Source organism: Cupressus sempervirens, chromosome 2 (assembly GCF_028749045.1).
Source record: "Cupressus sempervirens isolate cs-2001-9-10 chromosome 2, ASM2874904v1, whole genome shotgun sequence".
Classification (NCBI taxonomy): Eukaryota; Viridiplantae; Streptophyta; class Pinopsida; order Cupressales; family Cupressaceae; genus Cupressus; species Cupressus sempervirens.
In genome coordinates this window covers 194,761,224-194,778,434 of record NC_143119.1, presented here as the reverse complement: position 1 = coordinate 194,778,434, position 17,211 = coordinate 194,761,224, and the positions used below count along the sequence as shown (strand labels likewise).

General features: G+C 35.3%; 1 protein-coding gene across 1 annotated transcript in view; it reads left to right on the top strand.

Moving 5' to 3' along the window:
• The window catches only part of LOC149571740 (glycosyltransferase BC10-like), a 37,801-nt gene extending 21,922 nt beyond the window's left edge, over nt 1–15,879 (top strand). Inside the window, exon 2 of the mRNA XM_089813147.1 lies at nt 14,842–15,879. Within this exon, the coding sequence (XP_089669273.1) occupies nt 14,842–15,483 (642 nt within the window). The 3' untranslated portion in view covers nt 15,484–15,879. The remainder of the gene's footprint in view (nt 1–14,841) is intronic.
• Nucleotides 15,880–17,211: the final 1,332 nt, after the last annotated feature.

The window sequence follows — 17,211 nt, the reverse complement described above, 5'->3', positions numbered from 1 at the left end:
AGCCACATGAAAGAAGCTTTGGAAGCCTAAGGTAGAGAACTTGAACATGCAAATCATAAATGATAATAATTTAATTCAGTGGAATAAGTTTTATAGCATGTATAGTAATATGGATAGAATTCAGTTAGAAAATCTAGTAGTAAGGAATATGATTCCTAAGAATAAAAAGTTTGAAGATGTTCAAAGACACATTCTAGAGGACTTGTACAATAGATTGATTAACAGAAGAAGAGTTATTGGTGAAGATAAGAAAATAAGAGAAAACATGATCAAGAAACTTTGTGAAGTTAATAATGATAAAGACTTGCAAGATATATTGAAGGGAATTGAGCCCTTGCTGAGGAATAAAAGACGACACATTCTTTTGATGGGAGGACATTATGAAGAAGTAAACAGTGAGATTGAAGAAGCCATAGTCAAATATATGACTTTGTACCAAAGGGAGTGAGCGCGAAGTCAGGGGGAGCAAGCCTTGTATTTGTTGAAGAGAGTAGTCCACCATCAATAGCAGTGGAAGCCAAAGACACTCAAATGACAGCTCTATCTTTGCAGATCTCCATTGGAAAAGATACGATGCAAATTGGCATTGCAAGTGTAACAGTAAACATCATAGAAAATCCTTTCAAGGATCTTGGGCCAAACATTGTTGGCAATATCACAAATTACTCCAGTTTAGATGAGGAGGAAGAGAAGAAAAAGATTGAGGTTGAAGAAAAGAGGAGAAAAGCAAATGAAAGGAGAGAAGAAGAAAAGAAAAAGAAGCAAAGGATTGAAGATGAAAAGAAACAAAAAGAAGAGGCAAAAAAGAAGAAAGAACAAGAAGAGAAGAAAAGAAAGGAAGAGGAAGACAAGAAGAGTAAAGAAGCAGAGAAGAAAAGGAAGGAATAAGAAGATGCGAAGAAGGAGGCAGAAGAAGATAAGAAGAGATAAGAGGAAGAAGTAGAGAAGGAGAAGAAGGAAACAGAAAAGAAGAAGGAAGAAGAAGAGAAAAAGAAAAGAAGATGAGAAGAAGAAAGAGGATGAGGAATAGAGGAAGAAGAAGGTAGAAAAGGATGAGAAGTGTACCCAACACATCTCTCATCCTAGTTGCTCGTACAAGTTCAAACGATGATGATCAATTACAATTGATATCATCCCTTAGCAAAATAATCAATAAGAACAAATAGGTAAAGAGTTTACAGAAGACTCTCATGGAAATCACTGACAAGTTGTGGGGAGTTATGACAGTAAAATCACTTGATCCTAACCTTGAGGGTAGAGCAAACGCTGTGATTCAAGCATTTAATGCCGAATTCACAAGTTTGTCAGAGATTGCAATAGTGCAATCTCAAGCCAAGCATGATGCGCAGATGTTTGATATTGTCTATCAAACATCAGAAATGACTTATTGACTCTTGATACTTGTATCAAGTCATTAAGGAAGTGCGAGCTTGAAGACAAAGCTCTGTATGCAAAGTGTGCAATGTCTTTTAGCTTCACAAAAGACATTGACAGTGAGCTTAAGGTCAAATGTGCAGAAGTGGAAGCATTGGCAAGTCAACTTAGTCAACTTGGTGTGCAAATCAAAGCAATTGAAGCATAGGTTAGCAAGGCCCATGATGAGATAAGTCTCATTGAAGACAGGAAATCAAGGATAACCAAGATCTCATTTCTGAGAGAACACTTATCAGTGAAATTAAGCACAATTGAGCGTCAATTGGAGGAATGTTTGTTAGTTAAGACATCTTTTGACAATTTTGTGTTCTCAGATCTGAATGCACTAGAGATAGCATCTTATGGTTTGTGTGCTCTTCTCAACATTTAAGGAGTCAAGGACTCATGGGAAAAGAATATGAAGAGTCTTGCAGTCAGTTTTGGTGACTATATATCTCGCTTATAACTCGCTTATAAGCATAAGAAGAGGTAACGAAACACATTTTTGACATGTAAATAAGATTGACACCTTTTTCGTTGATGTCAAAGGGGGAGAAGAATGTAAGAAAATTGTATGCATATGTAAGGGGGAGCTTAGCTATGTGTATTAGAAATCATTGTAAAAGGAGAGATAAGGAATGATGGCAATATGATATGTAATGACGAAATATACAGTTGAAGATTCTACAGTCAGAGATAGAAAATTTTCTAAGTGTTAGACAATTTCATTGGCAACACAGAGATTGTTTTTGGTATAGCGAACGCTACAGAGATATTTGGCATGTGCAAAGTTAAGGGAAGGTATATTAGAGTGTCATGGTGATGTACCTAAGTGCGTAGGTCAGTACGGACAATATGGACAAAGTTACATGCTAAATACCAGTAAAGACAGTGTGCATAGCAGAACATAGCACAACAGGAAAAGAGGTATAAAGTATTAAGGAATTATTTTGGTCATGAAATAATTATGTTTGTAGGGATGACATCCTAGATGTTTACCCTAAGTTAGTGTAACATGTGTTTGCATCAAGCCGACTACACGAGTCTTGTGAAAGGAAATGGTATAAGTAAAGAGTTACTTTATGTGAAGTATTGTGATATGTGATATGTGATATATTTGAGAATGCGAAGTATGTGATGTATATGCAAACTATGTATATGACATGCAAAGTTATATGAGAGATCCATGATGCAAATTCTGATGTTAGATCAGGATATGTGAAGTACGACAGTTAGCGATAAAGAGGTTTTTGTATCTATCTCTTTTGTATAAAGGCACTATATTTTATAGTTGCATGTTAGGGCAGTGGGCTCTTCTTGCATACAGTTGTAATTTTAATACCAACTCCTAACAGGGTTGAAGCAACTCCTAATAGGGTTGAGGCTTTTAATAGGGCCTAGTCACCTATCAAGGACCGATACACTATATGTAAGTCACAGACTCCTAACAGGGTCAATATCTTTAACAAGATTCTTTTGTTTAGTGGATCATTCTGTGGGTGCCATTCCCACTGGGGTTTTCCCTTGGCCAGGGTTTTCCTAGTTAACAAATAATGGTGTTATGAGCTCTCTTTGTGTATGGTTTTATTTACTGCTCAACATTATTGGTTTACTTTCATATGCATGTTGTAAAGTAATTAATAATATCCAGTTGTGGGTAAAAGTTTGTAGAATACTGATTCACACCACCCCCCCTCTTGGTATTATCTATTTCTAATAGTTACTTGTGCTAGCTAAACCACTAGAAAGATGTAATGAGCTGATTGGGGAGGGGTTGCATGTGGAAACACTGTTGTACGTAGTACCAAAATCTTGGAGCCTCTTGAAGATAAAGAGCAAGGCACCTCTGGTCTATGTATCCGAAGGAGGGGAGAGACTGAGTCTCTTTGATTAAACAGTAAAAGCTCCCTTTGATCTCACAATATATGGGGTAGCAGAAAATGAAATGAGTCTCTGTCTCGGCCACACCCATATCACAAAGATGACATTCTATCATCGCTCGGTAAATGGTGTCTGAACTGAATAAAAAGCCTACGAGACCAACCCTGAAGGAGCCAAGAGAGATACAAATTGCATGTGATCAATTGCGGGAAAGATACGAGGGGCGAACAATGATCCCATCCTGAATATCCAAAAAATGCTTAGTGCAGAAAGCCACTCTTGGACTCAAACCCCCTGGGGGGTTGATCCAAGTAGTGTGGATGTACTATCTTTAGATGTCCATCCTAAGGTGTATGTTTAGTTCATGACGAGTAGGCAAAGGATGAGTTGGGGCATCCCAAGTGTATTGATAAGGAGGAACGTGTTCGGTGTCGATCTGAAGTTCACCAATCTTTGCACACTTTTGCTTCAGCAAGATTGGTGGAAACAACAGTTCAGTAGCAGTTCTAGCACCACCTCCACAGAGCGAGCCTTTGTTGCCAAATCCTTTCTGAAGGATAAATGCCAGTTACAGTAGTCTTCTCAACAAACATCCTCTGTTGCAGATTTAGAAGGCTCCCGGAAGGAAAACATTCAATAAACTATCTCCACAAGTTTGGGCACATGAAAGTTGAATGTTGGAAGCGCTTAGCTGCCCTATCTAAGCAATCTAGTTCTCAACCCACAACGAATAGTGCAAAGCACCTTGATCGGACAGAATTTTTCTTTTATGCTTTTTGACAGCTTTATGCTCTAGATAGATTAACCATTAAGCGGGGGTATTATGATAATAGATAGTTTCTGTTATCTCTATTTAGTATCTAATGGTTATCTATTGTAATCTTTTATTAATATTAGAATGTCTCTAATATTTAGTTTTTTGTTTGTAGAATATAATGTTTATATTCTTTACGATTGTTTCTTAAGGAAACATCATTCAGTCTCTGTTATAAATTGATCTCTTGACTACTGTTTATAACAAGCAAATATTTTTCCAATTACTTCGTAATATAAATTATGTTTCAATAGTGCTTAGCTTAGTGATTCAACATACACACTCTAGGACTAATCTTAATTTTTCCACCAATTATGATTGGCCCCACATTCTCTTTTAATCAATATTCAATTTTCTTCATAGACGTCTGCGGCTGGTATTCAAAATGACTATCCACGTATTGCTTGGTGAGGGTAATCCTAACGGATCCTACTCTTCTATGCTGCACTTCCTACCGTATTCCACATTATATTATTTAATTAGCCTTGATGTATTATCGTTGAGAATTGGAAGAGGCCCACTCTGTTTTCCTGGCGATAACAATGTATCATTTTATATATGAATACTTTCCATTCACACGTAAGGAGATGAGCTTCCAATTTGCACACAGATAGATATGTTTCCAATCCACTCTTGTTCGATGTTGAACCAATCTCCCACCTTTTCGATTTGTCAGTCCTCTTCTCCAAAATCTAACTATTGGAAACGACATAGGCTCATCATTCTTGCTTCTAAATTGGCTGTACCAGATGACTGTCTCAAGTGAAATCCCTAGCACCGCCTGTTACTTCACATTCTCAACTATGCAATATTGTTGCATCATGTGGTTCACATTGTAGTGATTACCATAGCCAATAGCACTACCTCATAGTTTTCTAGGTTCAGGTATATGCCTTCCGACCATAGTAAGCGTTCATTAGTGTCTTTTGTGACCTAGTTCTCATCCCCAAATCAATTACATTAATTGTCCTTGCATTCTCCATGATGTCTATGATTGCATTTGCAGCCTAGCTTTGATACCATGTTAGAGTTTATAGCCTTGTAACACCAGTACTGGGGTACGCCAAGATGTAAGGACAAGTTTGTAGGACACAGGGAAAATGGGCCTAATTTTCAGGACGACGGGGGGTCGGCTAGGGGGTGATGGCAAGGGGAGGATGGGAGAGGAAGCGGTGTTGTATAGTATACATATAAAACTTGAAATGTTAGTTATGAAATGATGTTTTAGTAGAACATAGTGAAATTGCAACATGAACTAGAACCATTGAACATTCCACATATAAACATATTAATAGTCAATAGTAACATTCAAAAATCAAAAATACAAATAGAAATTCAAGTACACATCCCAGTGTGGGCATGGTTGTGGAATGGCAGAGGTGGGGGTACTTGGGTACTTAAGTACCAAGTGCGAGGACGTCTTGGGGACGGGTACTTTGAGGTTTGGGAAGGGGGTGTGAATCCCCATGATACACTAGTTTATAGAGGATCACTACAAATGTATTTGCACTGCATATAATTTATGTACTTCGCAAAAGCAACGATCTCTTGCATTTATATAATAGAATAAAACCAAAAAGGGACATAACCTTCATGGGACATGTCTATTCATTATTATATGATTAACATAATGACATTGATAATTATGTGCGTATGTGTATATATGTATACATGTATAAGCATAATATCTCTTAAGGCATTTTATAATAATAATATGTATATTTTTTTAAATATATATACATCTCATATACACATACACACACTCACGCTTGTACATGCATACATATATTCACTACTAGTTATCCAATTGAAGCTACAAAACATCAACAACATCAAATAATCACAATGATACATGGAGTGATCAACATAAGAAAACTAGTACATCGGTCATCCAGAAATAGTAAGATAAAGATCAACAGCCTGGTGCAAGGAGCAGTCATCCCCCAGAAGGGAGTGTGCCTAAAGGTAAGCCTTCAATTGATCAATGTCAATGTCCAAATAGCATGTGAGAAAGAGGGTCGTTTTGCTTCATCCTAATGGTGCTTTGAATTACTCATAAAGTCCCTGGGGGTCCTGACACGCCTCACTACTACCTTAGAGTATCATGATGACTACCAAAAGTGTCTCAGAAATCCCAATATCTCAAAGTCTCCAGAACAACATAGTCTAGGGGACATAACCAAATGCCTTGCAAAAATCCACAAAGTAACAATAAACCTCTGAGGAGCGATGTTGCGCTTCCTTAATAATCACTTTGAGAGTTATGATGTGGCATGAGGTCTAAAAATTTAGACAAAACCTAGCTTGTTATCTAGCCCAAATCTATCTTTGGTCCAACTCATGGGAAAGAATAATGTGTAGGAATGTGTTATAAAGTGTCGAGAATGTAAGCCCATTCATGATCGTCCTATAGTTTTCGAGATTCAATGTAGGGCCAACCTTGTGAATCAGGTGTGTAATGTTCCCTTTTGTGACTGTTCTTAATTTGCTTGGTCTTTCTAATGTTCCTTACTAAGAAGTGATGTTTCGAGTCATTAAATTAGATAACCTTTGATCTCTCCTTTTTTACAAATCAATATTTATTTTTTATGATTTGTGTAAAGGTGAATCTTCTCGATTCTTATCAATTTAATTAGTATATTTAATAAGCTATCTTATACTTGTCAACTCCTATTCCATTTTATCAGAATATTAATTCTAGTTAACATACATACACATTCAAAATAATATTTTTTGATATCTTTATCCATTCTTCGTTCTTCCATTCCCTTAGCACCAATTATAACTAAATAATCCATAATTACTTATCATTTCCTCTTATGAAAATGACTACCTTATCCAGGAGATTAAATAACAAGGATCAATATTATAGATTCTTAATGTATTGTTTGGAAATTGATCAATTAAAGCATGCTGTTGTGGACTTCATTTTGTTGTTTGACATCCTTGTTGGGAGTGCCTAAGAATGCTTGACCAATCCCTTTTCTTATTATATCTTTATCAAATCTTTTTATGTTCCATAGATGTTCACCTTGTTCCTTTAGCGATAATTGCTCAATGCTAATATTTGAGTATGCTAATTGCTACTTTGACATGGGCCTGCTACCTTGTATATCCATCCCCTCCTTGATTCTAAAGACCAACTAGTAATGTTCTTTATGCATTGTAGGTGTGCCCCTTTGAACACCCAAGGTCGCTCACAATTCGTGTCATTTCGTTTATGAATGTCTTGTTTTATAAGTTACTTCCTATCAGAACTGCTCCTTTATTGCCGCTTAACATCTTAATTTTGCATTTCATAAACACATTAATAATTTTATAACACCATCTCCTTGACAACAATATGAGGTGACAATCTACATGGAGTATGGCTCTTGTCTTGGCAATAGACCTAGCTGAAGGTTATCGCCTCTTAGTTTTTATCTTTTCTATTTATGATACTAGTTTATTGACACTAATCATTGCTTTATATTTAACCCAAAACTCCTTCAATGTTTATTGCACGAGAGCTTGAAATGATGATTGGATGATTGTCTATCACTATGGACCAATTAATGAATATTGTTTAACATATTTATTCGGTGTTGATATATTACTCCCGTTCTCATTTGACTGCTCCCTATCTATCCTCTGTTGATACACACACACACAGTTATAACGCTAGACTCTTCTTGGAACTCGTGAATTTATTATAGAGCTTTATCCTCAGCGTTGTTTGAGACCTCGAGTACCTAGTCATCTGATATAGAGAAACACATTAAAAGCAAGGTCTCTTTATGATGTTTTCCATAATCTGCAAAATTTGTTGTTGCCTTCATAATGTGTAGTTAATATTGATCATCGTATAATCCCTATCATCTCTTTAATGTGACGATGCCGATACCCCTATAGTATTATATCTCCTTTATTCAAGGGATTATAATTTTTCAATGCTTGAAGTGGGCAACATAGTGGTTATCTCTGTTGGGCTTCGACATAATCATTCTTCAATTATTGGTAACAAACACGTCATTGTCTTTTGCTGAGAAGTTTATAAAGTGATTATTCTCTCTCTAGTCAAACATGATTATTGCTTGTGGGTTGGCTATCAAACTTCATTCAAAGTTCCTCTATAATATTTGTCTTCATACTTGCTAAGAACTTGATAAATTAATGCCTGATGAAATGATTTTATATGCTGTAGGAGAAAGGGAAACTTTAGTACAAAGAATGCTCTTCTTAGTCTGAGGTCACTTCCGCAGCACAAACAAATATCTTCCACCAATGATAGGCTCCAAATATCATTGAAATTTGTAGATAGAATTTAGGGAACCCTCTGTAAAATGAACTGACTGATGTTTCTCTTTTGAGTGTTTGATTTTCAATATTTAGCTCTTGAATAGTCATTCAGAATCAGCATTGAACCCAAATGAAAGTTTACGACAACTTTCCGATTAACCTGCACTCAATGCTCAAGTCAATGATCTATGGCCCTCCAACCAGCTACAGTAATTTCTCCATGATAACAATAGAGAGCTAGGCTAAATTAGGGCACATTTTAATGTTCTCCATGACACAATGATATTATACCCTTAGAATGTTTTCCACACTAAGGATTCACAGGTTCTTTCATCTGAAGATTACCAAATGGAACACTGTGCGCCTATTTCAGAATTTATTTATTTATTTTTTGTTCCAGGATGCCAAATACACTCCAAATTCTAAGCAATGCCCAGTCTTCAATCCACAAGCCAGCAACTAAAATTTCTGCCAGGTAATGAAACAAGAGTTCATGTGTTTTCTAAGATGGTTTCCAAACTCGAACAAGTTGTGCAATCAGACTAGGACATATGGCTCAAACAGCTCCAGCCTCGTACTCGATGCAGATCCAAAATAGATTAAGAGGAAATAAGTTATAATCTGATATCCTCAATTGAAGATCTGAAATGATTTCTCATTTACGTATTTTTTCAGTCATGAGGCATATTTTGTGGGAAGTTTCTGTATGTCCCTTAATAATTATCTCCAACTATAACTGGTGTGTAATTTGCTCTCAACTGGCTATTCTTATTATCCTGCCTCTTCAAGACCATTTGGTTTATTACTTAATGCTTCTCATAAGTGATCGGTTCATTTAATTTGTATTTGTCAACAACTAATTGTCCTCTTTAAGTAAATCAGTATCTAATGTTGATGTTCGTGGTTGATATGGTGATCGCTGATATAATTATTATTTGTTAGCGATCACATTCATACTTCTTCTGAAAATCTATATTTATACATTAATGTTGATTATGAAAACTGTTGTATTTTCCTTAGTAAGGTGTTGAGAGTCTCAACTGTTATTGTATTAATGGCATCTTATTAATCACTCTGTTTCTTATCTGAATTGGTCCTTGTACTTTTCATAAACCTTACAGAGGATCGATTATAGAGGAATCGCTACTGTGTTATGATCCATTGAATTTTGATCTTGACATTCATAACTTTATCCAAACATTACTAGCTCCTATGACATTTATCATAGCAGATCTATGACTGTGATGAGATTTATGACTCAGATCTTCCGATATTTCCAGCGCTCTCTGAATATTTATATAAGTGTCGGCCTTCAATTTTCCAAAGTTTCGAATCTGCTCTGATACTCTGATAAAGTTTGATCAGATTTATGTATTTTCGGATTTAGTGTTGCTAAGTTATGTTTGACTGCTGCAACTTACTTTTCACTTATTGATTACTGTGCGTTTCAAGTTACTCTTTCAATGAATATGTATATGATATGAAAAGGCATGTCTCCAATAGAGACACGTCTCTACTTAACTTATATTAATTATCACAAATGATATTTGCTCAATGTATTTATCATGATGTTAATAATTTATATATATAGATAATGTGTGTGTGTGTGTGTGTAATGATGTCTCATTTATATAATTTACATATATATAGATATATATCTACTCAATAATTTATTATCAATATTAATAATAATAATGGTCCATGATAATAATAGAGAAGGATAGAATCTAGATATCAAATGTTTATGGCCAATAGTCCATTCAAATATTTGATTTCATTGATTGGAATCCTCTGATCAAAGCTACAATCATTAACACAAAGTACCAAGTACCACTGTACCCGTGCAACCTTGTAAAATACATTATTTTAAAAAATATTCTTCAAAACATTTAAAAAAAAAAATATTCTAGTATCATTTTCTCAATACAATTAATTATGAAGTACTCAATAAATTTAAAAAAAATCCTTTATCAGTGCTTTTTATGGTTATTAAAAGCAGTTTATCCTAGTAGTAATGTCAATGATTTTTCCTAAAGTTGTTATATATTACAACTGTTAATTGCATAAATTATATTAATAGTTGGCACAAAAGAAATATAATAGAGCACATTAAGAATTCGAACCAGAAGCAATTTTTATTAATATCAAAATGTATTCAAATTCCTTACTCGTGAACAGAATATTAATTCAATTCTTACTCTTCATACCTACTGTTTAAATATAAGAGCTTAAATATCCTGTATTGTCATCAACACTCAAGTTGTATAAGCAAGCCTGGGTTGGAACTAAACAAAGGATTCCCATGACAAAATGACTATTGGACAGGAGTAGAAAGGTGAGGTAAAGTAAAACATAACCAAACAACAAAATAAGAAAAAATGATATACAATTGGTAGGTGAGGCTCCAATAATTTTGATGTCAGTATTGAATGATTTGGTGAGAACATCATCAGGTATGCCATGCCCTCAGTTGCATGCTTTTTTTCATATCTAGAGAACACATAAAAATCCTTAAAAATTCACATTTTGGTTTAAAATTAGTTTTATAGTAGGTTTGAATTAGTTATTCATGAGGTTTAGGCTAAGTTACCAGATTCTCTCCAGCAACCCTCAAAGCCTGGTCTGGTCCTTGTCGAATTCTCCCCAAATTTGCCTACAGAGCTACGAATTTGCTGCAAATTCTGTCAGAGGAACCCAGGCAGAATTTCCAGCAAACTTTGAATAATTTGCTGCCCAGCGGCCAAACCTCTGCTGAACTTGGTTTTAAAACATTTTTTTTGGAGACTTTTTCAAAGTCTTTTTTATACCGAGGTAATCAAGGTTAACAATGGGTGACATCCAGATCGACGATTAGAGAGGAATTTCTTAAAAAAATATATGATATCTTCGGATCCAAGGCTTAAAATTTGAATCTTTACTTCTGATCAAATGTGGTTAGAAATCCTCTAACCGATACAAAATAAAAATTAAGATAATTGCACTTATCTTTGACAACTCCATTATCAAACTGTTCCCTTGATATGGAAATATGTTCCATGCCTGTGACCAAACAAGTGCATCATGTTTTATGTATGGCTAAATGAAGCAATTAATATCCTATTGAACTGAAACATAGATATTGTGTATTTTGCTATGTTGCTTTACTATTAGCATAGTGATTCATAGATTTATTTGTTGTTGCATATATATACACATGCATTTATATTTCTCAGAAAATATATGTTTTCGTACGGATGAACCCAAAGCGAATCCGAACCCACCCCCCCAAAAAAAAAAGAGTTTCAAACCCAAATCTGTATTGGATTCCGAACCAGCAATTTTGGGTTTAGTTAAAATTCCATGCGTTTTTATAATATTTTCACTAAAATTTACTAGAATTAACTGCACGTTATTGCAAAAATTAGTGACAATTGTTTTGGCAAGTAACTTTTTGTCATGGTTGACACAAAAGTACTCGCGAGTTTCCTAAATGCTTGCAAAGTTTTTCAACATTGATTTAAACAGTTATATATGGCTTGGGGGTTAAGTGCAACTCAAATCTCGTGCATCAAACAAAGAGTTTGTCGATTGCTTTGAGCTATCTATATTTGCAAATAATAATGAAGGAATGTGTTAGGCTTTTGACATTTTCTGGGCGTCAACCAATTCTGTCCCTTTGGAAATATTCATTTAATATGTCAAGCTGACTGTGGCTTTGCTGGGTTGAAGCTTGTAGAAAGTATATTCATTTCTATCCTTGTACATGTTTGAGTTAACTAACAGGGTTGGCCATTGAGTTTGAAACCAAAGAACAATATACAAGGAAAATGAAAAGAAAAATCTCCTTATAGGATCTCATATCCAAAATTGATATCTTGCTTGGTAGTGATAAAAAAGGCTAGCTTTGCCTCTCCTTATTGTACGACCATTTTTTTAAACAAATTTTGCATGAGTCTCGTTCCAAAATACTTGGTACCTTCATGCTGTTGAGTTAGCCTTGAATAAACGACGGGCAAGAACTTTGAAAATTTCCAATTTTTTTGGAGTCTTCCTTCGTCAGTTGCTTGAATTTCCTTAAGCTAGCTTTATTGCTGTTTATATAGTTTTTTGAAACCTACATAATCTAACAAGGGCTCTTTTAAACCTTTGACCATGTTTGCCTCAGCTTTCAAACCTTTTTAAGTTTTTGATAGATTGCCTTCTTTTGCTTATCACACTTGTGTAAAGATATAAAGTTTTGAAAATGTTGACTAACAAAGCATCAAACACTTCCAAAGTTTGAGGTTCTTTGAAATAATTTATAGAGTTGTTTAAAGCTCAAAACTCCATTCAATAGGTTTGTAAGTTCATAAATTGCTGAAATGACGAGAAAGGATTTCAAAATGATCATAAAAATAAGCTCAACAAAGAAGCATTAGAGGTTATATGTTGATGAGTTTGAAGCTCCTTGAAATCATCAACAAGGTTTCTAAACTTCCAAAAACTTCCTGTAGTAGTTAAAAAAGGGCATAATTCATTTCTTAAAACAAAAAACGCCGTACATTGCTAAGAGTTTCATAACTATATAACTTTACAAAATATCCAGAGTTTGACCAATTTAAAACAAAGTAATAAAAAGGGTTTGCAGGTTCATTTGTGATTATCAAATATTCAATTTTTTAAAATGACACCATTAGAAGGCCGAGGAGTATTTTTCTTGTTATGTGATTTTATCTAAATTGTTTTTTTAGCCTTTGTGTACGACTTAATGAAACAACTTTTGTTTATAATTTAAGGCTCGAAAAGCTAATGTCTCGCCTAAAAATATCATGAAGTTATAAATAAATAAGGGTTGCAAATTAATTATGGAGTGATACTTCTTAGTTAATTGAGGTTTATGTGTGAAGAAAGACCCAAGACTTTCATATTCTACAGAAGCACAGAGGTTTTTTAAGCTCTTTATCTTTGAATCAAATAGACAATGGTATTACTGGTTTATCTGCCTGTGCATTATGTCCTGTAGTGTGGAGAATGCAATTAATTTTGTTCAATATTAGTGTCCACCATATGCACCTTGAGATCAGGTAGATGGTTATTTTTAGATCTCTGAGTTAGAAAACTGTGTGTGGATATATAAATCAGGTAAATTTTTGTTTATAGATGTCTGAGTTATAAAACCCTATGTGGATGTCTTTATTCTATTCTATGATATTCCTCATTCAAATTCTAGTGGCATACTTTTCATCAAAAGCAAAAGCTTAAAAGGAATCTTTGCATTTGTGCCAAGACATTCTCTTTTTAATTCCTTGAAAGACTAGATTGTGGCATCATAATAGCTTATGTAGGGCTTCCATTCTTTTATCTCAGTTTTAGTTCTTGTCATTTTCGGCATTCTAATTAAAGGCCTTTCCCAGAAAATAAAAAATCTATCACAAGGGGCTACCCCTAAAATGCAGAGAATCCACCTATCACAGAAAGAGTTTACAAAATGCTTTTAAGGTATCTACATGTCAAAATAGCAATGTAAGTAAATACATAAGGGTTCTACAGTTTTGGGCTGTTACCGAACATTTCTCTCTTTTGAGTTCTCTTAATATGTTGAGCTATAATGTGGCATGGCTGGGCTGATGCATGTTGAGTGTTAAGTATATTCATTTTCATCCTTCTATGTGGATTGACAATTTCAAGTTAACTACAAAGGTTAGCCATGAGTTTTTAACCTAACAGTTACAAATTTGAACAATATACAAGGAAAGTTGAAAAATGATCCCCATGTGGGGTCTCATTTGCCAAACTGGCATTTTGCTTGGCAGTGACCAAAAAGACTAGCTCCACCTCTTCTTACCAGATGTACATATTCATCACATTCTATATCAGGAAAAAGAGCTTACAGATTGCTTTCAGTCATGGCTATGCAAATATCAATGAAGGAAATGCATGTGTTCTAACTTTTTTTACGTTTTATAAGTGTCTTTAACAAATTCTCTCTTTTGAAGAATTCACTTATTATGTTAGCTCTAATGTGTGATTGCTGGGCTGATGCTTGTGAAGGGGAAGCATATTCATTTTATATGGTTGTATGTGGATTGACAAGTTTTAACTTGAACTACTAAGTTTGGTCACAAGTTAAAAACCAAAGAGTTACAAATTTTGAACATCTCTGAGGCAAATGAAAAAAAGGATGGCAAACTGGCACCTTGCTTGGTAGGTGGTAGTGACCAAGAACACTACCTTGGTTTCTCCTTACTGGACGTGCACATTCATCATGAAAATTAGTTCCTTGTCTTATCTGGATGTATTTATTTATTATATAACGTCTTTGCAGTCTCTCATTTTCACATATAAGTTTATAATAAATATTTTCAGGGCTACTATCAGCTGGACATCTATGTCATTGTTTCAGCTTTTGCTTTTTGTGTTAAAACTATTGTTGTGATTGCGATTGTAATTGTACGGTTGCCAATTTCACTGCTAATTAATCTATATTCTTCCTGCAGATTGTACGATGGGGAGATTCAAATATGGTTGATGCAGAAAGGCGACTTCTTGCAAATGCATTACTTGATTTTTCAAATGAAAGATTTGTTCTTCTATCAGAAACTTGCATCCCTCTATTTAACTTCGGTACAGTTTATGGTTATTTGGTACAGTCCTATTATAGTTTTGTGCATTCATTTGATGACCCTGGCCAGTATGGAAGAGGGCGGTATAACAGAAATATGGCACCAGAAATAACATTACGGCAATGGAGAAAAGGGTCACAGTGGTTTGAAGTTAATCGGAAACTAGCTGTTAACATAATCTCTGACACCAAATATTATCCTATATTCCGGGCACATTGTAGGCCATCTTGCTATGTTGACGAGCATTACATTCCGACCTTGGTGAATATGCAACTTGGGCCATTCAATTCTAACAGAAGCATCACATGGGTTGATTGGTCAAGGGGTGGTTCTCACCCAGCTATGTTTGGAAAAGAGGATATCACAGAAGAGTTCTTGAGGAGGATTCGCAACGCAAGGACATGCATGCACAATAGTCAGAAAGATTCCATTTGTTTCCTTTTTGCCCGTAAATTTTCTCCAAGTACACTGGTTGTGTTGTTGCAGATGTCCTCCAAGGTTTTGGAATTTGGTTGAATTGGTATTAAACATGGTTGAGTTGTCTGATGGTATTGAATTATACCATTTACAACGGCTTCTATTTTGGTTATGCCCCTTTGAAGTGTTCTGCAACTTGTTTAGTGGTCCAGATTACTTCTCAGTAAGAAGTCAGTGACTCCTAATCCCTTCTTGAAGATATGTTTTGAATTCCACATCAGAATCGAAGATGACTTGGGTTTGATTATTTTTCCGACAGTAACTAATTGCTGAGGTGGAGATGCTAATGCATACAATTTTGTGACTTTGAGCTTAATAAGTTGCATTCAAATCTGTATACTCCGAATTGACGGATTGATCTTGTAGTTGCAAGTCATGCTTAAAACTCTTAAAACTTCTTTGACATTCTGATCTAAAATAAAAATACTAATGGTAGACCCACGTGTTGATTTTATGGTTACAGTGCATATGCCAAAAACAGTTGTATTATAGTTGTCAACAAAGTAGATGGTACCTTCGTGATTTACATGGATGTGATGTCTCAACTAAAAAATTAAAAATGGAGAACATCCAACAAATAAATGAGCCAAACGAGGTGACAAAAATTGAATAACTATAGCAACAACTTGGAAGCTCGAAGCTTGAAGCTTGGCTTGATTGGGCTGTCTTGCTTTCTTTTAAAGGAACCCATTTCCAAGGGGGAATGGCTATGCAGTCCGTTATTTAGATAACTTATGAAAGGAGGCTTATTTAAATAAGTACATTATCTAAATAACTGGTTGCATAGCCATTGCCTTCCAAGGGCACCAAGCCATACTTCCAAGCTTTATCTTTTCCATAAATGGTCTTAGTGGGGCCCACTCTAACAGTGTTTGAATCCTTTCCTTAATTATGACAAGGCAAACAAACTTAGGAGTTGTAATAGATTCTTTGCTCCTAACATCAATTTGGAACATAGTTTTGTCACATTTGGTACTACTTTATTATACATCTTTCATGGATCTTGTAAGACATATAAATTGACCTAAATAAGTGGTATTATATTTTAATCAATGTTTTCAAGGAAGCGTTGGGTTCCTAATCTATATATAAATCCAAATATATTCTTGGATCGCGGATGGTTGTTGGGGCTGTTTCTGGGCCTGCCTCTGGCGGTTGGTTGTGGGATAGGATTCTTGCCTTGGTTGTAGTCGGTTGTGTTGCTTCCTTTGCAGATGTGGTCACTTTTGAAGCTGAGGTGGATCGTGTGGTTTTCTCATCGGGTGTGACTCCTGTCATAGTTTGTCTTTCAATCTAGTTGGAGTTGGAGGATGAAGTTGCAAAAGAAATTGCTCAAAAGATTGAGGACTTCTTTGAGAAGGTAGTTATTTTTAGATTTGGAGGCTTTTGGCCTTCCCTTCCAGTTCTTCATGCTTGGATTTCTAAGCATTGAGACTCGTTGATTTCTGAATCTGTCCAGATTTACCTTATGGCCAAGGGTTTTTTCATAGTAAAGTTTGATGTTGCTGAAGATAAGAGGGCTATTTTGTGTAGTTGCTTTAGCTAGGAGGACCGTCACCCTTTGTTCACCAAACCCTGGCATGAGGGTGTCGACCCTTCTTCTGAATCTTTTTCTCATATGCCTCTTTGGGTCAAGCTCTAGAATCTCCTCCTTCACTTGTGGTGTGGTTGGGTTTGGTTCTTGAAGCTGCGGGAGATGCCATTGGAGTCTTACAAATGGTGGATTCTAAATCTTCAGATATTTTTCATACTACTTACGCTCACATT